Genomic DNA, 22,042 nt, shown 5'->3' with positions numbered 1-22,042 from the left:
TAAGGGGACTATATAGGATGCTGGGGATTGAACCCAGCTCGGTTGCATGTAAAGTAAAAGTACTCCCTGCCCATCATCTGGGTGGCTCCACTAATTATAGTAAAGCCTCTCTGAGTACACCCTTAGTCCCCATTAGAGAAACATTATTATTTTCCTTATGTTGGCCCAATGAAATAAGGAATCCAATTACTAATGATGGATCAGTAACTCGATTGCTATGATGGTAGAAACTTGTTTTCTTTTTTTTTTTGTTTGTTTGTTTTTTTTTGTTTTTTTTTGGGGGGCCACACCCGGCGTGCTTAGAGGTTACTCCTGGCTGTCTGCTCAGAAATAGCTCCTGGCAGGCACGGGGGACCATATGGAACACCGGGATTCGAACCAACCACCTTTGGTCCTGGATCGGCTGCTTGCAAGGCAAACGCCGCTGTGCTATCTCTCCGGGCCCAGTAACTTGTTTTCTGATGGTTTCACTTAGGAACTCTGGGGACCAGAGCGAGAGGACAGTGGGTAGCCGCTTGCTTTTCATACAGTAGACCCAGGTTCGATCCCAGGGAACTCTCATATAGTCACTATTAGGAGAAAGCCCTGAGCACTATTGGGTGTGGCCCCATAAATAAAAAAATATCTGTGGGTTCCATGGAGTTAGACTCATGAGCTGGGCTGATCATAAAGATCTAGCACTGGCTTAAAGTTCGCCAGAAGGGCTTTGGAGTAGGAGTAGGGGGTGATGAGGGGCTCAGCTCCAGTCTGGGCTCTCTGCCCATGGCAGGGCAGGGTTGTCACTCTCTCTTTGTGCACCTCTCACTCATACATACAGGCAGGACCCTAGCTCTAGCTGTCTGGCATGGGGAACCAGCCTTTATTTCATGGCCCTACCCCAGACAGTGGGAAATGTCTCCTTCCCCAATCTTAGTCCTATTTCTAGTTTCCCTGTGACACCTTGGGGCACGTTCTAGTACTCATCTCCCACAATGTTCAGGAGGCCATTGCCCATTTCATGGAGGGAGAAACTGAGGACCCCAAGACCTCCACACTGGTACAGCCTGAATTAGAGGGATTCTGAATGGAAAGCTGTTTCTTTGGATGAGAGTAGGGTCCCAGAGGTGTCTGAACTGGCCCATTATTTATCATTGACCCTTGGGGACAGCAGGCCCAAGGGCAGCTTCTGCAAAAAAAAAAAGCAACACTGCCTCCAGGGAGCCAGCCAGGCAAGGCCTGGTCACTTTGCCCTCTTCCCTCAAGGCGCCAAAAAGCCGACCTTAGACCCACTCATGATTCAGGAGGCTTTTGGGGAAGAAGGCTGAACATGTGCCCGAGTTGGGCACAGAGAAAAAGCCTGGCCTTACAAACAAACAAACAAACAAACAGCAGCAGAGAACCAGGAGCTAAAAGAAGCAGCAACAGCTCTATCCACCAACCACACCCAGCCTAGAGCCTTGTTTACGCCTCTGGCCAGGCCACGCCCCTCGCGTGATCACGTGTCAGACCCCGCCCCTCGCACCGCCGCGTGACCACGCCCACTACGCCGGCTCTTCTTTTTTCCTCCTCCTTCAGAGTCACAAGATCTCCAGATAAAATATCCTTCCGCTATCCCCGCCCCCTTTTCCTGACCCACGCGCTTAAGTCCCTTCTCCCCTTGCGACTCACCCTCCATCATGGCACTGGAGAGGCCCTTTTCCCTTCCAGCCGGGACTATCTGGGCTCTCGGTCACCGATCCCGGCGTTGTGGGGGGGACAGGGAGAACTATTTTTCGTGGCGGAAGCGGCGCGTACAGAAGGACTCATCACGCCGAAGGGGCGGGACCTCCGGTCCAAGATGGCGGCGCCCAGTAGGCTGGAGCGACTGTGAAGTAAACAGCTCAGGGGGAGGAGACGGTGCGTGAATATGGGGGTGTCGCCCCCTCTTTATTTTTTAATGGGGGGCATCTCCGGAGCGAGCCCCGGGCATGCTGGCCTTAGCTTGGGGTGTAGGGGGGAAACTCGGGGCGGCCTGGGGCCAGGGGGGTTGCTTACTGACTGGGGAGGGGCTTGGGGAAGGGGCGTTGGGAGAACGTGTCCCCCCTCCCTGGCCTTTGGCTGCCAAGCCGGCGGCTTCGAGGGGCTCCGGGAGGACCCCTCGGGCCTCATCGTGGTATTGGGGCTGCAGCTAGTCTGGGGCCGGTTGTGGTGAGAGCGGATCGGGGGCCCCTGGTGGCCTCTTGCGAGGCGGGGTGGGGTGACAGGTCCCCTTGGGGTGCCGTGGGGGTGGGGTAGGGTGGGGAGAATGAATGAACCTCCTTGAGGGGTGTAGGCAGTACTTGGGGCTGCATGCAGGACCTACGACGGGCTCCCGGCCTTCCATTCATTCATCGAAGGCCCGGGGGGTGCTCGGAGCATTCTTTTGTGTATCTGGGGCTCCAAGCGGGGCCACCCCACTTCCCCCACCAGCTTAGCTCCGCGTGCTCCAGGACAAAAGAAAAGCAGCGGCTCCTCTTCAGAGGCCTCCATTGCTCCGATCTGGCACACTGAGGCCCCTCCAACACCCCACCCCCTGATCCCCTGGGGGGTGGGTGCCAGGCACGCGGAGAGCGGGCCCCGGGCCTCGAGCTGGGCCCGCTGTCACTCTTGACAACTTGCCCGACTCCGGCCTCAATCATCCGACCTTGGCTCCCTGCACCGGCTTGGCCTGCTGATATGAAATGCTCAGCGAGAATTCGCCCACCCCCTAACCCCCGGGATTCTGGGGAGGGGGGAACGCGGTGCCTGCCAAGGGATTCCCGGCTTGCAAGCTGCCCCGCGGGTCTCCAGGCACTCGAGCCGGTCGAGTTGACTGCATGCAGAAAGACTAAATGGGGCCCCCTCTCTCGCTCGAGGGAGGCTGCGCTGGGCCCCGTGAAGAGCGAGGGAGCAAAGAGAGAGTGTTTCGCTTTCTGCAGAGTGAGTCGTAAAAAAGCCCCTAAAATAGAATCACGGTCTTCGGAGATCCGTGGATTTTTATCATTGCTGGAGCCGCCCGGCCTCCTCCGAATAGTCCCAACACGTTGGCCGCGCAAGGGTCGTAAATGTGCAAGGGGGCCACCGCGAAATCTGAGCAGCAGCTGGGGCGCCCCTCATTTCCCCGCCGGGTTGAAGCGAGCATTGGCGATCGAATCTGGGGCCCGATGCAGATGTTGGGGAAGTGATTTAAGGGCCTGGGAGGGGCAGGCAAATGAGGGAGGCCGCCTCAGCTGCTCTGGCTAGGCGAGCCTCTCTTAACCAACCGGGTCATCTTCGGGGTATTTATAGAAGATGGAAATAGGAAATATCCTCTTCGCCAAGTTAATATCTTATCTGAAACGCTCCCGCGGCCCGTGCCCGGGAGGGAATGTGATGTAAACTTTTCTCTCCTGGTGCGTTTCCTGGTGGCCAAGGGGGCCAGGAATGCTCTGAAATTCCTCGGGAGGACATGGAGGCGATTGCCAGCCTCTCTATCTCTTGTAGTTTTTACGTATGTGTGAGAACGGAATGAGACCCATCTGTGACTCAATTGTACTTTTCCTGCTTGGCTTGGACATCAAGAGGCCAGGCTGTGGGCCCAGCTCCCAGCACGCCTGGTTTCGCTGGTGCAAAGATCAGATAAGTACCTGTCTGGGCCATGTTTGCAGATAATGACATTGTTGGAAACTAGAGAGCTGTCCGCAGAGGTGCTGAGCCGGGCTATGGGCAGGTAAAGGTCTGGCTCCATGGCCTCCCTGGACACCATGACCCAGAGCCCTCCTTCCCCACCAGGTCTGTGCTCTTGGAGAAGTCACAGGTGATTCTGGCCTGTGCCAGAGGTTGAGGCCAGTGGCTTAAAGTTTCAGTTTGGCTGTTTCTCTTTTAATGTATAATTCATTGCAGAAGTGTGTCTGAAAATAGCTCTAAGCCTTGGTGTGTTGATGGTGTGTGGGTAGGTGGGTGTGTGGGTTGGTGAGTGAGTTGGGGACACTTTGCGTGGCCTTGATTTTCCAGATCTGTCAACTTGCAAACCTCATTATGGTAGAGTTGTTTTTTTTGTGGGGTAGGAGAGTTCCTAGGCCTGAGTGACTAAAAGGAGGTTTCCCTGGAATTGATTGGATGTTTTTGGATGCAGAGAAACAAGCTATGCTCGTTCCAGCATCCCTTTGGAGCTGTTGGAAAATGTGAGTGGGTTCCTGTTTTTCATAAGTCACTTAGAGTCTTTGCAACTCAGCCGATTCACCAAAAGAGTAATGTAGGTCCGAGTTTCTGTGAGTTCAAGACCTTCCAGGGCTTCAGTTAATCCCTTCTGACCAAACAGTCAAATGCTCATGGCTTTATAAAACTAAACAAATGGCCAACCTTTAGCCTAGCCAGTTTATCCTTGCCTGTAAATCACATTATATTTTAAAAGGTAACCCTTTGTAAACTCCTTATATAGCTTTCTGGGAGACTTTTATTTGTAATCTTTTTGTCATTTAGGAACAAACATTAAAAAATAGTATCTTTTAAATCTGAAGCTATGTTTATTTAGAATATAATATATTATATATATATATGTATATATACCAGGCATGGCTTCTCTCGGATCAGCTGGGAATAATTTGATATATTTTAGTTGGCATGACTAACGTTTTTCCCATTTAAATTGATCTGAAAGAGGTCTACTTTCACCCTTTGAAATGATTCTTTTCCTGATTTACTTTTGAAACACATGATGGCTAGAAAAAGTAGACTTTACATCTATTTACATCTATTTGTTATGGGGTAGATTGTTTAAAAAACATAGATGTACACATGTATTTTTTTTTTTTTTTTTACCTATCTCAGGACTTTGGGTTTTTTTTTTTTTTTTTTTGGTCCTTTGTTTTGGGCCATCTGGTAGTGCTTTGGGCTTCCTCCCGGCTCTGCACTCAGGGCTCACTTGGACCATATGGGGTCCTGGGAATTGAACCTGGGTCCAGCCTGACCTTTGGAACTAGCTCTTCAGCACTGAACTTTCTTCTTGTCCCTTTTCAAGCTCTCGATCTAGACTGGGAAGCAGGACAACATAAAAGGTGACTTGGTAAGGTTGTCAGAATTCTAGTTGTCCCCTCCCGAGCAAAATGCCTAAGGATGGAGCTGTGGTACAGATTGGGCGGGAGGACCCTGAGCTCTGAAGTATAGTTACTAGATTGGGGTGTGTGTGTGGCATTTGGGCTAAACCTGGCAGTGCTCCGGAGTTACTCCTGACAGGCTCCGGAGACCATATGGGGATGGAACCAGGATTAGCTGCATGCAATGCCTACCACCCACCCCCCACTGTGCTGTCTTTCCAGCCCCAGCCACTGGATTCTTTTAGGGGGAGTGCATACCCGGTGACATTCAGGGGTTACTCCTGACTATGTGCTCAGAAATTGCTCCTGGCTCGGGGGATCATATGGGACACCGAGGTTTCGAGCCCAGGTCTGTCCTGGGCAGGTGCGTGCGAGGCAAACACCCTACTGCTGTGCTGTTGCTCTGGCCCAGCTACTGGATTCTTGAGGCACCTGAGTAAAGGGGACTGAAGTGGGTGGTGATCAGGATGTGGCATGTGATCCAGCAGGGAGATTGGGAAGGCTTCCAAGTGCCTAAAGCATCAGAAGTGCTGGGCCTCTATCCTTTTACCTCTTGCTCAGAGCTGAAAAGAATCACCCAGTGCCCCCCAGGGGATCCACCTTCTTTTTTTTTTTTTTTTTTTTTTGGGCCACACCCTGTGACGCTCAGGGGTTACTCCTGGCTATGCGCTCAGAAGTTGCTCCTGGCTTCTTGGGGGACCATATGGGACGCCGGGGGATCGAACCGCGGTCCGTCCTAGGCTAGCGCAGGCAAGGCAGGCACCTTACCTCCAGCGCCACCGCCCGGCCCGGGATCCACCTTCTTGAAGTGAGCCTATAGCCTAATTTATTTAGCCCAGTGATACCCATTGTTCCAGCATTCTCTGGGGTGGGTCAGGCCCAGATGGGGGATACTGTAGATGTTTTCAAATCTAGGTGGTTGACTGCACTAGGCTGTTACCAGGCCTGGAGGCCTCTGCAGGGTACATTTGCTGAGGAGTTACTTTGTTACCCGAAAGGTCTCTAGCCTAGCTAAGGAACTATACTCTTCCTGAGCATACTGGATTTGGCATCCCTGACATCTCAGAAAGTAGCCCCTGAGTATGGCCTGGAGTGGCTTCCAAACTTATTTTAAAAAGAGAAGACTCTTAAAGATCTGTGTGGAGGGTGGAAGGACTGGATTACAGGCTTTTCATGGGGGCCCCAGGAGTCCTCCAGAACTTTGTGGTTTCTCAGTCCCACACCCCCTAGCACTGTGCCAGATATGGCCCCAAAACCAAAAAATGGGCCCCCCTAGTCTGTGCAGAGAGGTGAAGAGGCTTCAGGAGCCAGGTGTGAGCCCAAAGTCCAGAGATTGGAGTTTTGAGCCAGGACCCTGGCATTGAATCTTCTTCCACTGAGAAACAGATCAAACTGCTCATTTTATTTTATTTTATTTTATTTTGGTTTTTGGGTCACACTTGGCGGCACTCGGATTACTCTGCTCTGCGCTCAGAATTTGGGTTGGGGCACCATATGGGATGCTGGGAATTGAACACCCATCCCTGCACCAGTATGCCTTTCCCAACACCAGTGGCCCCAATTTCCCTCCTGTTCCCTTTCCGTCCCTGCTTGCTTCTAGGGAAGACTCTTCTCTCTCCCTCTCTCTCCCTCCCTCTCCCTCCCTCTCTCTCCCTCTCTCTCCCTCTCCCTCTCCCTCTCCCTCTCTCTCTCCCTCTCTCTCCCTTTCTCTCTTCCTTTCTCTCTCCCTCGCTCTCCCTCTCTCTCTCCCTCTCTCTCCCTCCCTTTCTCTTTCTCCCTCTCCCCCCCCCCCCCCTCTCTCTCTCTCTCTCTCTCTTACTCATTCTCCCCCTTTTTCCTTTCAGACCATGGCTTGCAAGACTTACTGAAAGTGTATCATGCATATCACTTTCCCTCCTTTCAGCACCTAGTTCTTGTCCAGAGTGATCATTTCCAACTCTCATTGTCATATGGTCCCTTCTTTGCCCTCATTCCACTCCCTTCTCCCATTTCAGTTGTCTTTGGGTATTATTCTTACGCTACATTTTTTTTAAATATCACACAAATGAGTTCCACTTCCCCTTCCCTCTATCTCATTTTACTCAGCATGATACTCTCTATGTCTGTCCACGTTTAAGCAAATTTCATAACTTTATTTCTCCTAACAGCTATATAGTGTTCCATTGTATAGATGTACCATAGTTCCTTTATCTACTCATCTGTTGTCAGGTACTTGGGTTGTTTCAGAATCCAGCTATAGTGAATAGTGCTGTGATGAACATAGGAGTTCAGAGTGCTTTTTTGCATTGTGTTTCTAGTTCATAGGAGTATATTCCTAGGAGTGGTATTGTATTGCCGGATCATATGGAAGCTTAATTTCTAGTTTCTGGAGAATATCCATATTTTTTTCCTAAAAGGCTAGACCAGTCAATATTCTCACAGCACTGAATGAGAATCCCTTTCTTCCTGCATCTGCACCAGCACTGATTGTTCTTATTCTTTTTGATGTATGCCAGTCTCTGTGGTGTCAGGTGATACCTCATTGTTTGGATTTGCATTTCCCTGATGATTAATAATATGGAGCATTTTTTTCACATGCCTTTTGGCCCATCTGTATTTCTTCTGAGGAAGTTTCTGTTCATCTCTTCCTTCAGTCTTTTGATGGAGTTGAAATTTTTTTCTTGTTGAGCTATACCTGTGTCTCATATATATATATATATATATATATATATATAAGATATTAACCCCTTATCAGATGGGTATTGGATGACTAATTTCTCCCATTCTGTGGTCAGTCTTTGTATCCTGATCCTCATATTCTTTGAGGTACAGAAGCTTCTTATTTTAATTTAGACCCAGTTGCTGATCTTTGCTTGTACTTGCTTGGACAGTGGTGTTTCCTCCTTGAAAATGCCTTTAGTCAACGTTTTAAAAATTGGACAACATGGGACCGGAGCAATAGCACAGCGGTAGGGCATTTGTCTTGCACATGGCTGATACGGATTGGACCTGGTTCGATCCCCAGCATCCCATATGGCCCCCGTAGCCAGGAGCAATTTCTGTGCACATAGCCAGGAGTAAGCCCTGAGCATCTCTGGGTGTGGCAAAAAATTTGGACAACATATCTCTACAGTATAGGAAATTACCTCCTTAAGTAGCCAGTAGGATGAATAAGTCAGCTGGTTATAGCATTGCAGTTTTATATTAATAATTTGCCAACTTTTATCTAACCTGCACTCATGTACAGATTATGTTTTGAAGTGTATTTGATCTATCATTGTCTTGATCTTTTAATCAAAATGTATATTTCTAATCATTTTATAAAGGTGAGAGAAATGGCAGAATGAATGTTTATTTTCTTGAAGAAGGTATTTTTTTTTTTTTTTGGTTTTTGGGCCACACCCGGTGACGCTCAGGGGTTACTCCTGGCTATGCGCTCAGAAGTCACTCCTGGCTTGGGGGACCATATGGGACGCCGGGGGATCGAACCGTGGTCCGTCCTAGGCTAGCGCAGGCAAGGCAGGCACCTTACCTCTAGCGCCACCGCCCGGCCCCCTGAAGAAGGTATTTTTAAGATTAAGCTTCAATATGGCCTGGAAACTTTGCTATCAATGTAGTTTGATATGTATTGCATTTGAAAATCTTGTGTATTGTAACTGGTTTTATACAAATATTGACTAGTTTAAATTGTATAATTATAATTATGCAATTAAAATGATTAACAGCCAAAAAAAAAAAAAAAAGAAAATACCTTTAGTCTCCATGTCATGGAGAGTGTTGCCTACATTTTCCTCTATGTACCCTATGCTTTCTGTTCTAATATAATGGTCTTTAATCTTTGTTGTTGTTGTTTGTTTTGTTTTTGGGGCCACATCTGGCAGTGCTCAGGGGTTATTTCTGGCTCTGAGCTCAGGAATCATTCCTGACAGACTTAGGGGACCATGTAGGATGCCCAGGGCCTGCTGCATGCAAGGCAAACACCCTGCTGTGCTATCACTCTGGCCTTCGCGCCTTTAATTCATTTTGATATTTTGATTCATTTTGTGCAAGGTGATGGAAAGAGGACTGAGCTTCCTTCCTTCCTTCCTTCCTTCCTTCCTTCCTTCCTTCCTTCCTTCCTTCCTTCCTTCCTTCCTTCCTTCCTTCCTTCCTTCCTTCCTTCCTTCCCTCCTTTCCTCCTTCCCTCCTTCCTTCCTTCCTTCCTTCCCTCCTTCCTCCTTCCTTCCTTCCTTCCTTCCTTCCTTCCTTCCTTCCTTCCTTCCTTCCTTCCTTCCTTCCTTCCTTCCTTCCTTCCTTCCTTCCTTCCTTCCTCCCTCCCTCCCTCCCTCCCTCCCTCCCTCCCTCCCTCCCTCCCTCCCTGTAGCTGCATGGGTAACTTTCTTTTGTTTGTTTTTTGGTTTTTGGGCCACACCCGGTGGTGCTCAGGGGTTACTCCTGGCTATCTGCTCAGAAATAGCTCCTGGCAGGCACGGGGGACCAATGGGACGCTGGGATTTGAACCAACCATCTTAGGTCCTGGATCGGTTGCTTGCAAGGCAGACACCGCTGTGCTATCTTTCCGGCCCCTGTGTCAGTAACTCTTAACTCTGGGATGTCTCAGTCTCCCCTAAATATCTGAAAATTGCATACTAATCTTCTTTTTTTTTTTTTTTTTTTTGGTTTTTGGGCCACACCCGTTTGACGCTCAGGGGTTACTCCTGGCTATGTGCTCAGAAATCGCCCCTGGCTTGGGGGGACCATATGGGACGCCGGGGGATCGAACCGCGGTCCGTTCCTTGGCTAGCGCTTGTAAGGCAGACACCTTACCTCTAGCGCCACCTTCCCGGCCCCATACTAATCTTCTTAATGTCCCTCATCACCAGAAAATCCATGTAGCTGGGACAATTTGGCTCAAGAACTTCATGAGCTTAGACCAGGGGTCTTCAAACTACGGCCCACAGGCCACACATTGTATTTATTTGTTTCTTCACTAAATAAGATATATGCAGTGTGCATAGAAATTTGTTCATAATTTTTGTTTTTACTATAATCTGGCCCTCCAACAGTCTGAAGGACAATGAACTGGCCCCCTGTTTAAAAAGTTTGAAGACCCCTGGCTTAGACAAACTATTTAACTCCCGTTTAACTCCTTTAGCCAATAGATCAGAAAGGCCCAGGTCTTTTAAGTGGGCATGTGTTGTGTTTGGATCTGGTTTTGTTAAGCTTTTTATATTGGAAGATCCTTGCCCTTCCTGGGCATTCAACAGTTAGGTACTACACTGGGAACACAAAAACCAGAAGCACCGAAAAATGACTCTGGAACTGAGGTGTATAACTTGCTAAATGCACTCCCCTTGGCATCTGTCAGCTTTGGCATCTGCTCCAGAGCTGGGACCTTTGGCCTTTGGCAAAATTCCATGGGGCCTTTCTCCAAGGTGCACGCTTTGTGCATTTTATCTGTTTCATCCCACTGATCATATATATCCCCAGGTATATATTTAGGTGTTTTGTTTTGGTGTTTCTTTATTGTTATTTTTTTTCAGGGGGTCACAACCAGCAGCACTCAGGGCTGATTCTTGGCTCTACACTCCAGGGTAGAGCTGGAGTTAAGATTGTTTCCTTCACCCGATTTCTTCTTCCTCTGCCTGGACTTCTCACACTTTGTGGGTGCCAGAAACACCCTAAAGACCCTATCCTGTGGTTTCAGATTGCCTTCATGGAGAATCCAGATCTTTCTTAGCTCCTGAATGGTGCTGCTGTTGCGGAGGAAAGGGGGCTGGATTTGGGATTTACTGTTACTTCTGATTAAACTCTGGCCCTTGGTTGCCACAGACATGTTTGTAATTTCACTTCAGTGAGTTGGAAACCCAAAGAGTCCTTACAGGCTGCTGGGTTAATTCTTAAGGGCCATACCTGTAGTACTTCGAGGTTAATGCCTGATCTATTTTGGGGGGCTCTGCCCAGGGATGCTGGAAGGGTGGGTGGATATGCCATGGATGTAGCTTTCACAGTCAGCCACAGGCACCAGTGTTTATACCCTGAGCCCTGACTGTTGGAACTATTTGAGACACTTAGGTCGTATCTCTTGATGCTTGATGTTCTCTCGAGATTCTTTAGCCCCCTATTTCTTTTTTTTGGGGGGCCGATTCAGGGGCTTCCACATGCAAAGCTTCACCTCTGAGCTACAACCCAGCTTCGGCCTGTTTTCCTCTTGGTAAATAAGTTTGTTGATGCTAAGACAGCACTAGAAACAGAGACACTTTATTTGGGGGAATACTCTACCTTCCCCAAGCCCAGCCCTGCTATTCCAGACAGGGTTGTCAACTTCACCCAACTGTGTGTTTGGGCCCTGGGGCAGAACTCGGGATGGCAGTTGGAGTGTGGTCTGACCTTGGGAGGGCCCTGCCACTGTGACCACTGACACCATGCCTGACCCACTGTCTGGCAACTGTTGCCATCAGCTGTTGGCCGCACAGTCCCTAGGGCCATTCCAACCTCTTCCTCCCGCCTCCATTGCATCTGGCCAAGGAGAACTGGACCTAGGAGCAGAATTTCCCTCTTTGCATGTGGCTTCTGACCAAAGGCCAACATAGGGTGCTTGCTAGAATCTTCCCTGCCCGCGGTCACTTGAGAGTGAGCCAGCATGCCAGGGGGTTGCTGACACAGGCGTGCCGTCAGGTGATAAGCTGGGAAGTGCTGGCTTTTGGCGCTTTATGTCTTGGGCTCTATAAAGAAATAGCCCGCCTATCCCGGAACTGTCCTAGTCTTGGCTTTGGGTTTTATGGATCGAGCCACAAGTAAAGGGGACAGGATCCTATGCAGAGCCTGGATTAAAGACTAGGAAGAATTAGAATTGCCTTCTTTCACTAGGTGGTGGGGCCAGAGAGATAGCATAGCAGTAGGGCGTTTGCCTTGCAGGCGCTGACCCAGGACCAATGGTGGTTCGAATCCCAGCATCTCCTATGGTCCGCAGTGCCTGCCAGGAGCAATTTCTGAGCTAGGAGTAACACCTGAGCGCTGTCGGTTGTGGCCCAAAACCAAAAAAAAAAAAAATCATGACTAGGTGGTGGGTTGTTTTTATTATTATTTTTTAAATTTTTTTTTGGGGGGGGTTTGGGTCACACCCAGCAGCACTCAGGGGTTACTCCTGCCTCTACTCTCAGAAATCACTCCTAGTAGGCTTGGGGTACCACATGGGATGCCGGGCCTCGAACTGCCATCCTTCTGCATGCAAGGCAAACGCCTTACCTCCATGCTATCTCTCCAGCCTAGGTGGGTTGTTTTTATTTTATTATTATTTGGTTACACCCATCGATGCCCAGGGGTTGGTTACTCCTGCTTCAATGCTTAGGAATAACTACTGAGGGACTATATGGGAGCCCAGGGGTTGGACCCCGGTTGACCACATGCAAGGCCCTCTCTCTGTGCTATCACTCTGGCCCCTGGGTGGTGTTTTTATCCATCAGACCATCGGCAACTGTGGACACAGTTTCTTGGGCAATTGGACTCTTAGATACCTTGCTGTGTGACATCCGTGCCCAAAGGAGAAGGCCACACATCCTTGGTTTTTCAAGATTCAATTCCTCAATCCAAATCCTTTCTCAGTGTTTCTCTTTGGTTTGTTTTTGTTTTGGGGCCACACCTGGTGGTGCTCAGGGTTTACTCTTGACTGCACTTAGGAGTCACTCCTGGCAGGGCTCAGGGGACTCTGGGATGCCTGGGATAGAACTTGGGTCAGCAGCGTGCAAAGCGAACACCTTACTCGCTGTGCTATCACTCCATCTTTAGAAACTCTTTTTTTCGGCGGGGGGGGGGGGGAGTCACACCCAGTGATGCTCAGGGGTTACTCCTGGCTATGCACTCAGAAATCGCTCCTGGCAGGCACGGGGACCATATGGGACACCAGGGATCAAACCAAGGTTCATCCTGGATTGGCCATGTGCAAGGCAAATGCCCTATATCGCTCCAGCCCCTAGAAACATTTTTTAAAGATGTTTGAGGCAGGCCTGAGAAATAGCACAGTGCTAAGGCGCAGAAGGATGGTGGTTCGAATCCCGGCATTCCATATGGTCCCCTGAGCCGGCCAGGAGCGATTTCTGAGCATAAAGCCAGGAGTAACCTCTGAGCGCTGCTGGATATGACCAAAAACCATAAAAAAAAAAAAAAGTTGTTTGAGGCACCCTCTCCATCTTAGCCCCCAACTAATGCAGAGGCCAAGGGCAGGCAGAGGTAGGTGTCTAGGATGGGAGCGGGACTACAGAATTGCATTCCTCCCACCTCCAGCCAAACTGTAGGGTGGAGTCTGCCCAGGATACAGAGTCAGCGCTGGAGATAGCACCCCAGACAGAAGTGAGTTCAGGTGGGTGGTCCTCTTTGGTTCAGCTCTGAGCTCTGAACATAGAATCCTTCCCTTCTCCGGCCAAGCTGTCCTGTATTTTTATTTAAAAGTGGGCTTGTGGGACTGGAAAGAAAATATAGTGGGGAGGACACTTGATTGCAGCCGACTTGGGTTTGATCCCTGGTATCCCATTTTGGATGTGTAGAGAGATTGGCAGGGGTGTGAAGAGTGAGGTGTGACGGGCCTGGGAGTGGGCGTCTCAAGCCTACCTGAGAGATAGAGGAGCAGAGTCTGGGGGCCACTTGGACTCCAAACTACATCTTTCCTTTCCCTTGCTCCACTGGACTTAGGCCGGCGTCTGCTCACCTGACAGACTCCCAAGACCAACAGAAGTTCAGCCAGCAAGTGGGCTGAGTCTGAAACTCTGATAATTGAGAGGCGCTGACACTCTGTCCCCAGCTCCCAGCTGAGAAAGATACAACAGTGATGGGGAACCTTCGAGCTCTGGGCGGGGGTGTGGAGGGAGAAGGTTGGCCCCAGCAACCCCAATGCTGATGCCACCTAAGTCTCCCCCTCCCCACCAGTTGGTCACATGGTGTATGTGTTTCCCCTTCAGGGACCATGAAAGACTCCAGGTTTACAGCACTGGAAAACAACGTCCTCGTTTTCCTTGGAACAGGTAAGAGTTGCAGGCCTAATGGTGTGGCCACAGGGTGGGGGTGGGAGGCTCATTTGCCTTTTGGGTGCTTCGTGAGCACACGGGGGGGGGGGGGGGGGGCTCTATGTGTGCATGATTTCACATGGAGGGTTTGAGATCCTCACATGAAGAGAATTGCCCATCTCCCGTGGTTTATTCTCTGCATGTTCAGACACATGCAGCACCGGGTATCTTGCTCATGTACACTCTGGCTGTGCCTCTCGTGTACAGGCAAGAAAATGGGTTCTGAGATACTCTGTAAGTTTCCAGGGTCCAATAGCCAGGTAGAAGGTGAGTGATGCAGAACGTTCAGCCATGTAGCAAAGTTGGGGTTTTTGGATTTGTTTGTTTTTCTGTTTTGGGGCTACAACCGGTTGTGCTCAGGGCCTACTTCTGTCTCTGAGCTCAGGGATCACTCCTGGTAGAGCTCAGGATGCAGATGTGGCGCTAGGAATTTAACCTGGTCAGCCTCAATGCTGGAACTTTTGCACTTGGAAAGGAATTGTCTGCTGGATTGCTCCTGTGGTCACTGTGTTACGCATTTGTGACTGGGAGGCTCTTATCTGAAAACCAGCATGTGGTGTTTTATCAGTAACCTTGATGGACAGAGCCAGATATAACGCAGGTATTTCAGTGGATGATCTGCTAGAAGTAACTGTGCCTGATGAGCAAGCCTTGAAGACCCTTGTTTTCGGCTCCTGAAAATTGTTGCCAGCTTGTACCAACTCTTTTGATGAGCCTTTTCTCTTCTCTTCTCTTCTCTTCTCTTCTCTTCTCTTCTCTTCTCTTCTCTTCTCTTCTCTTCTCTTCTCTTCTCTTCTCTTCTCTTCTCTTGTCTCTCTTCTCTCTCTTTCTTTTTTTGGTTTTTGGGTCACATCCAGTGGTGCTCAGAGTTTACTCCTGGCTATCTGCTCAGAAATTGCTCCTGGCAGACCTTGGGGGACCAAATGGGATGTCGGGATTCAAACCACCATCCATCCCGGATTGGCTGCTTACAAGGCAAGGCTCTAGCCTCTTGTTTTTGTTTTTCAATCACATCCAGTGGTACTCAGGACTTTCTCTTGGTTCAATGCTCAGGGATCACTCCTGCCAGTGCTGGGGGACCATATGAGATATCAGGGATTGAACCCAATTTGGCTACCTGCAAATCAAGCACCCTACCCACTGTACTATATCACTCCAACCCCAATCATTTTTGTGTTTTTTTTTTTTTCGGGGCCACCCAGTGGTGATCTAGGCTTACTCCTGGCTCTGCACTCAGGAATCACTCCTGATGAACTCAGAGCACCATATGGGATGCTGGAAATCAATCCCGGGTTGGCCACGTGCACTATCACTCCAGCCCTTCTGAATGCTTTGGAATAAGCGTGATTCTGAGTCCTTAATCTGCGTCAGCTGCATGCAAGTCTTGACTATCTCTACATCCTGAACTTTATTTTTTCTCCTTTTTCTGTGTCTTAAGGTCAGGCACCTGGTCCATTGCCTCCAAGAAACAAGGCTGAGAGCCTGATGGCCTATTGTGCCCCTTTCAGGCCATCAGTAGCCCCCGTGTGACTTGTGTTTAGGACGAGGCTATGCCCATAGTCCTTCATTCAGACTAGGGTTAAATTGACATTGATGGAATGATCAAGAAGAAACTTGTGCTTTTTGTCTTTTTTTTTTTTTTGGTTTTGGGCCACACCCACAGTGCTCAGGTTACTCCTGCTTCTGCACTCGGGGATCACTCTTTTTTTTTTTTTTTTGGTTTTTGGGTCACACCCGGCAGTGCTCAGGGGTTACTCCTGGCTCCATGCTCAGAAATTGCTCCTGGCAGGCACGGGGGACCATATGGGACGCCGGGATTTGAACCGATGACCTTCTGCATGAAAGGCAAACGCCTTACCTCCATGCTATCTCTCCGGCCCCGGGGATCACTCTTAACGGTGCTCAGAGAACCATACAGAGTCTGGGAATCAGACCTGGTCAACTGCCTGCAAAGCAAGCACCCTCCCTGTATTACTGTCTCTCCATTTGTCATCTTTTTTCACATGAGGGATTTGAAACAAACAGCTGAACTCCAGGCCAGACACAGAGGCAGGAATAAAACTCCCTTCAGTCCTGTTTTTGAGAGACCAGGATCACTCATTGCACTAGTTCATAGATTCCACTCCTATACAGTTGTCCAAGAGAAAATCATTCATATCCCTGTGTGCTCTTTTTGTTTGTTTAGACCACACTGGGGCTCAGGGATCACCCCTGGTAGTGCCAGGGGACTGGACACAGGGCTGATCAAAACTAGGTCTTGTGTTCATGACAGGTACCTTCCCTGCTGTATTATATTCAGTGATACCCCCATTCCCTGAGTTCTTCCACCTGCTTCTATCAGCAAAAGTCTATTGTTTGTGTTTTTTGGGTCATATTCCACTGTGTGTAGGGATCACTCCTGGCAGTGATTACTCCCTGTGGGGTTCTGAGGATCCAACCCAGGGGTTAGCTATGTGTCATCCAAATGCCCTCTCTGCTATGCTACCTCTCTGTCCCTGCAAAGTTCCTATCGGACTTTTAAAAAGCTGGTTTGCCTAGCAGGTAGATTATTGTTGGGGGAAATAGGCCACATTGTCATCTTATTGTCTCTCCTCAGGCTGGTGATGCCACCGCCACAGAACCTGCAGAGCCTGTGATGCCCGCCCTGCACCCAACACCCGGCACATGAGATAATGGCCCAGCAGGCAAATATCGGGGAGCTCCTGGCCATGCTAGACTCCTCAGTGCTAAGTATGCGGGAGGACGTAACAGCCATGTTCAAAGAGAACCTCAGTTCCGGTGAGCAGACGTGGTCCCTTCTCAGCATCTCCACTAGACTGAGGGGATGGGCCTAGACAGGACGAGGGCCCCAGAGTCTGGGCAAACCAAGCACGACTGGTCATTAATGGGTTTGCTCCATGCTATAAACTTTTAGTGGTGGAAATAGTCCTGTAGACACAAAGAGAAGTTAAGAATCATCCTTAGCTGGAGAGATAGCATGGAGGTAAGGCGTTTGCCTTTCATGCAAAAGGTCATCAGTTCGAATCCCAGTGTCCCATATGGTTTCCCCGTGCCCGCCAGGAGCAATTTCTGAGCATGGAGCCAGGAGTAACCCCTGAGCACTGCCGGGTGTGACCCAAAAACCACAAAAAAAAAAAAAAAAAAAAAAAAAAAAAAGAATCATCCTTAACTGGACCAGTTTCAGAGTGTCTGTCTGTTTTCAGGGGCCCAGGGAGGATGGAAGTTCAAGCCACTCCCAGCAGGCTCAGTGCTTACTCCAGGCTCTATGTTCAGGGTTACTCCTGATGGTGTTCTGTGGGCTGTGTGTAGTGCTAGGGATCCAACAGCCACAAAGCAAGGCATGCGCTTTATCCCCTGTACTGTCTCTCTAGCCCAGTACCATGTATTATTTGCCACGGACCTGAAGTTTTGTTTTGTTTTGTATCCACACCCATTGATGCTCAGGGTTTACTCCTGGCTCTGTACTCAGGAATCATTTCTGGAGGTGCTCAATAGACTAAACAGGAAGCTGGGAATCAAACCCAGGTCAGCAGCATGCAAGGCAAGTGCTTTTCCTGCTGATCTATTGCTCCAGCCCATGGATTAGTTTGTGTATTTCAAAACAAAACACAAAAAAGAAGAGTAAAAGGGAGAGGTGCTCAATGGGCAGAGCAATTGCTTGGCATAAAGCAAACAATTGCTTGGCACTGTCTGACCTTTTTACTACTGAGGGAGCAGTTCTGAGCTCTGAGCCAGGAGTTGCCTCTGAGCAACCCCCGGATGTGGCCCCAGGTCTGCGCCCCCAGGTCACATGCTCTCTTGGCAGAGACTTTGAATGTGCCCTGTAGTAGAGCCGGAATGACTGGCAGCGGGAGGTGAGCCTCCAGAGCAGCAGCACATCTACAAGCAAAGAAAGTTTGGTGGCAGCTGCTGCTGGTATTGGGCATGGCCTGTCCCTAGAACCTGCTCTAACAGGCTGCCCTGCGCTTTATCTAGACAGGGGTCCCATGCTTGTCAACGCCTTGGTGGATTATTACCTGGAAAGCAACTCTCAGTCAGTCCTGGACATCCTGACGACCTTGCAGGAGCCACATGATAAGGTAACAACTGGGATGGCCAGGCATCAGCTAGTAATGAATTGTAAAAAATGGATTTAAAATGAGGCCGGAGTCATAACACAGCAGGAAGGGCATTTGCCGGGCACATGGCTGACTTGAGTACTTGAGTACGATCCCATAGGCATCCCAGAGAGTCTCCCAAGCACTGCCCCAATTAATTCTTGAACGCAAGACCATGCTTGAGTAAGCCCTGAATACTTCTGGTGTAGCCCCAAAACAAGCAAAACAATGTTTTAAAGTGACTCTCCCCCCATCTTCAGCTGCACAACCCCACATTTAATTCACTGTGCTACAGGTGACAGATTCCTAAGAGAGTGCCGGTTTGTAGGGCCTGTGTTTTCTGGATGTTGGTAAGATCCAGCAGACCTTGTAAGGCCTTCCTGTTGATAGGCATCCCCTAATCCCGGTATCGTGTTGCATGGGGACAGTGTGTGTGGTCTAGAAATAGGCCTCTGTAAACCCATGCCCTGGCTGGGCATTCCAGGCTGTCAGTTGCACGGCACTGCAGGCAGCTGAGGGACCTGACCATGACTCTTGGCACCCAGTGCCTGACCCTCAGAGGGCCCCTTTCTACTTGACTGTGGCTTTGGTTTGGGGCTGGGTAAATAGCAGCCTAAGCCTTCAGACATGGGGGAGGAAGTTCAGATCTCACCAGCTGGTGCCTCTAATGGTGTTCATAGCTTTCATGAGTCTCTTAGTATAGCCCCTCTCCTCTCCTCTCCCTTTCTTTTCCCTTCCCCCATTTTCCCCCCTATTTTGGGCCACACCCAGCAATGCTCAGGACTTACTTCTGGCTCTGCACTCAGGAATCACTCCTGGCAATGCTTGAGGAACATATAGGATGCCTGGGATCAAACTCAGGTCAGCCACATGTAAGGCAAATGTCCTCCCTGCTGTGCTATTGCCCTGGTTCAAGTTCTTTTTCTTTGCCCCTCCATTGTGGGCTGAATGTTAACTTATGCTGCCTGGTTAATTATTGGCACCAAGCTCTGAGGTTGGACCAGTGCAGAATCAAGCAGCTGCTTCCAGCACAGGCCGCTCACAGCTTCTGTAGTGTTCAGGGTCAGCAGAGCTAGTAGTTGCTCGAAGGAGTGGCCTGTGGGGCCAGAGAGATGGTCCCAGCCGGGAGGGCACTGGCCTTGCAGGTTCAATTCCCATCATCCCATTTGGTCGGTCACCTGAAGCACCACCAGCAATAAAGCAAAAATAAAATAAAAAAAAAGTGACTTGAGTGTGCTTGTTTTTTTTTTTTTTTTTTTCCTTTTTGTTTTGTTTAATAGTCTCTGTTTTTACTCAGGGATTAACCCTGGCTCTGCACTCAAGAATTACTCCTGGCAGGGTCAGAGAACCATATTTGATGACAGGGATCAAATTCAGTTTGACTATGATCAAGGCAAATGCCCTCCTCACTGTGCTATTGCTCTGGCTCCTTTTGAGTGTGCTTTGAAGAGAGTGCAGAGACACCAGGTCCTGTTCTGTGCAGACCCATGTTCAGTGGATGCTTTTTAGGCCCTGAAGCCCGTTCTTAGGAAGGGCAGCATTGTTGTACTGCTCCCCTGTTTTCAGAAGCTTCAGGAGTTAGTTCTCTCTCTTTTTTTTTCTTTTGGTTTTTGGGCCACACCCATTGATGCTCAGGGGTTATTCCTGGCTATGCACTCAGAAATTGCTCCTGGCTTGGGGGACTATATGGGATGCTGGGGATCGATCCAGGTCTGCCCTGGGTCAGCTGCATGCAAGGCAAACACCCTGTCGTCGTGCTATCGCTCTGGCCCCCTTTTATAAAAAAAAAACAAAAAAAAAAAAACTTTATTGATTGGTTGGTTGTTGGGATACATCCAGTGGTGCTCAGAAGTCAATCCTGGATCTGTACTCAGAAATCACCCCTGGTAGACAGGGTGCATATGGGATACTGGGAATCGAACCGGGTCCTTCCCGGGTCGGCCACATGCCCCCTATCGCTGTGTTATCTCTCCACCCCAGGAGTTAGTTCTCTTGGCCCACCTGGCCCTTGCTTTCCAGCAGGACTGAGCCCCACATGTGCTACCTTTGCCTGTGTCCCCTTCTTGAGTCAGTGCTCACCCGGCCCTGTTACAGTGCTCATGAGCTCAGTTGACCTTGTTTCTACCCCCCCCCCCTCCCAGCACCTCCTGGACAAGATGAATGAGTATGTGGGAAAAGCGACCTCACGCCTGTCCACCCTGGTGCTGCTGGGCCATGTCGCGAGGCTGCAGCCGCCCTGGAAGCACAAGCTTTCCCAAGCGCCTCTCCTGCCTTCTCTGCTCAAATGTCTCAAGGTATGGCCTGGTGTGCAGGGTGTGGGGAAGTGTGCCCCACAGGCCCTCTGTGGTCCAGCTCAGTTTTGAACATGGCCAGTATGAAGGCGCCTGGAGCCGGTGTGTTTTCTGGTGTTGAGTGAATGTTTTTGGGACTGGGCCCCTTTGATGTCTCAGAACCTGGTGCTCACAGCCAAATGCCATGGCTTTGAGCCTGGCCATTACCCCTACCTTTTGGCCTCATGGGGTCTACATTTGAGCCCACCCTCGCACCCTCTCCCATCACTTCATTGTCTGGCCTTCTGCTGCTATGCTTCACTTGAGGAGCTTCGGTTCCAAACACTCTTTTAACTAACCAAGAAGAAAAAAGGCTGAAAGGCTCTTTTAATCACTTTGAGGCAGGAGATTTTATTACTAGAAATCCAGAATCATGTTTCAGTCCTGCGAAGAAGCTTCCACATGTTTCTTTCTGAGAACCAAAAGCCTTGAGAGAATAACTCCTCTCTCTCTCTCTCTCTCTCTCTCTCTCTCTCTCTCTCTCTCTCTCTCTCTCTCTCTCTCTCTCTCTCTCTCCCCCCCCCTCCCCTCTCCTCTCTCCTCTCTTTCATGGGGAGACTGAGCAGTGACTCCAAACAATTGTGCCTTTTTTTTTTTTTTTCCATCTTTTTAGGCAAAGGGGTTAATTAGCTTAACATTCATTGTTGGAGTGCATGCTGTTTAGTTTGATTGCAAAACACCCTTTTCCAAAGGGTAAACTGGGAAATGACTTGTGGGCTATTGCCCAAGCCTCAGTTTGAATGTTAGGATCAGCAGGATCAAGGTTAGTGCTTTTAATTGGAAGTTACTCTGTAATCTCAATTATTCAACCATTGCTCTATTTGCTTAGTAGATATATGCTAGACTCAGGCTTAACATAAAGCTACATGCTGAATTTTTTGGTTTATTTTTGTTTTGGAGTCACACCCAGTGATGCGCAGGGCTTACTTCTGGCTCTGCACTCGGGAACTACCCCTCCTGGTTGTGCTTGGAAAATGGGGGAGGTTAGGGGGCATATGGGATATAGCAGATTGAACCAAAGTCGGCTGCATACAAGGCAAGCATCGTACTTGCTGTACTCTCTCTGCAGCCTCTGTCTTGACTATTTTTAAAACTTGATAGCTTTTTCAGGAGGAGTAAGAGTCTCTGCTGGTGTGGTCAGCTTCTGATTAATAGTTTGCTTCTGAAATTTTAGAGGCATTCATGGTTCAGTTCTGGGTCAGGCGAGTCACCGTAGCTAGTCCAAGTGACTCATTATCTATTGGGTATTGAGTATCTTCAATTAGCCTCAAGTTATGTGACTTGTTTAAACTCTCCTCGGTCAGAGATCTACCAATTTTCATTCTGATCTCCATTTACTAGAAAGGCAGGTCACTGCATTAGCTCCTGGTTATGGATTTTTTTCTCTTTTTGGGGGCCACATCTGATGTTGCTCACGGGCTATTCCTGGTTGGCGCTTCAGCGTCACTCCCTTTCTGGGAGAGATCTGGAAGCCCAAGTCACTGAGGATTGAACCAGAGTCTCCTCCAGGCAAAGCATATACTCAACCTCTTGTGCTCTCATGCCAC

The 22,042-nt window shown here is 49.3% G+C and overlaps 1 protein-coding gene across 1 annotated transcript in view; it reads left to right on the top strand.

Annotated features, from left to right (window-relative positions):
• The first annotated feature begins 1,821 nt into the window (after positions 1–1,821).
• The window catches only part of TSC1 (TSC complex subunit 1), a 48,730-nt gene continuing 28,509 nt past the window's right edge, over positions 1,822–22,042 (top strand). Inside the window, exons 1-5 of the mRNA XM_049773987.1 lie at positions 1,822–1,875; positions 13,964–14,026; positions 16,665–16,846; positions 18,044–18,147; positions 20,307–20,459. Of these exons, the coding sequence (XP_049629944.1) occupies positions 16,741–16,846; positions 18,044–18,147; positions 20,307–20,459 (363 nt within the window). The 5' untranslated portion in view covers positions 1,822–1,875; positions 13,964–14,026; positions 16,665–16,740. The remainder of the gene's footprint in view (positions 1,876–13,963; positions 14,027–16,664; positions 16,847–18,043; positions 18,148–20,306; positions 20,460–22,042) is intronic.

The sequence above is a fragment of the Suncus etruscus genome, chromosome 5, assembly GCF_024139225.1.
Source record: "Suncus etruscus isolate mSunEtr1 chromosome 5, mSunEtr1.pri.cur, whole genome shotgun sequence".
NCBI lineage: Eukaryota > Metazoa > Chordata > Mammalia > Eulipotyphla > Soricidae > Suncus > Suncus etruscus.
This window is presented reverse-complemented; position numbering and strand designations above follow the sequence as displayed.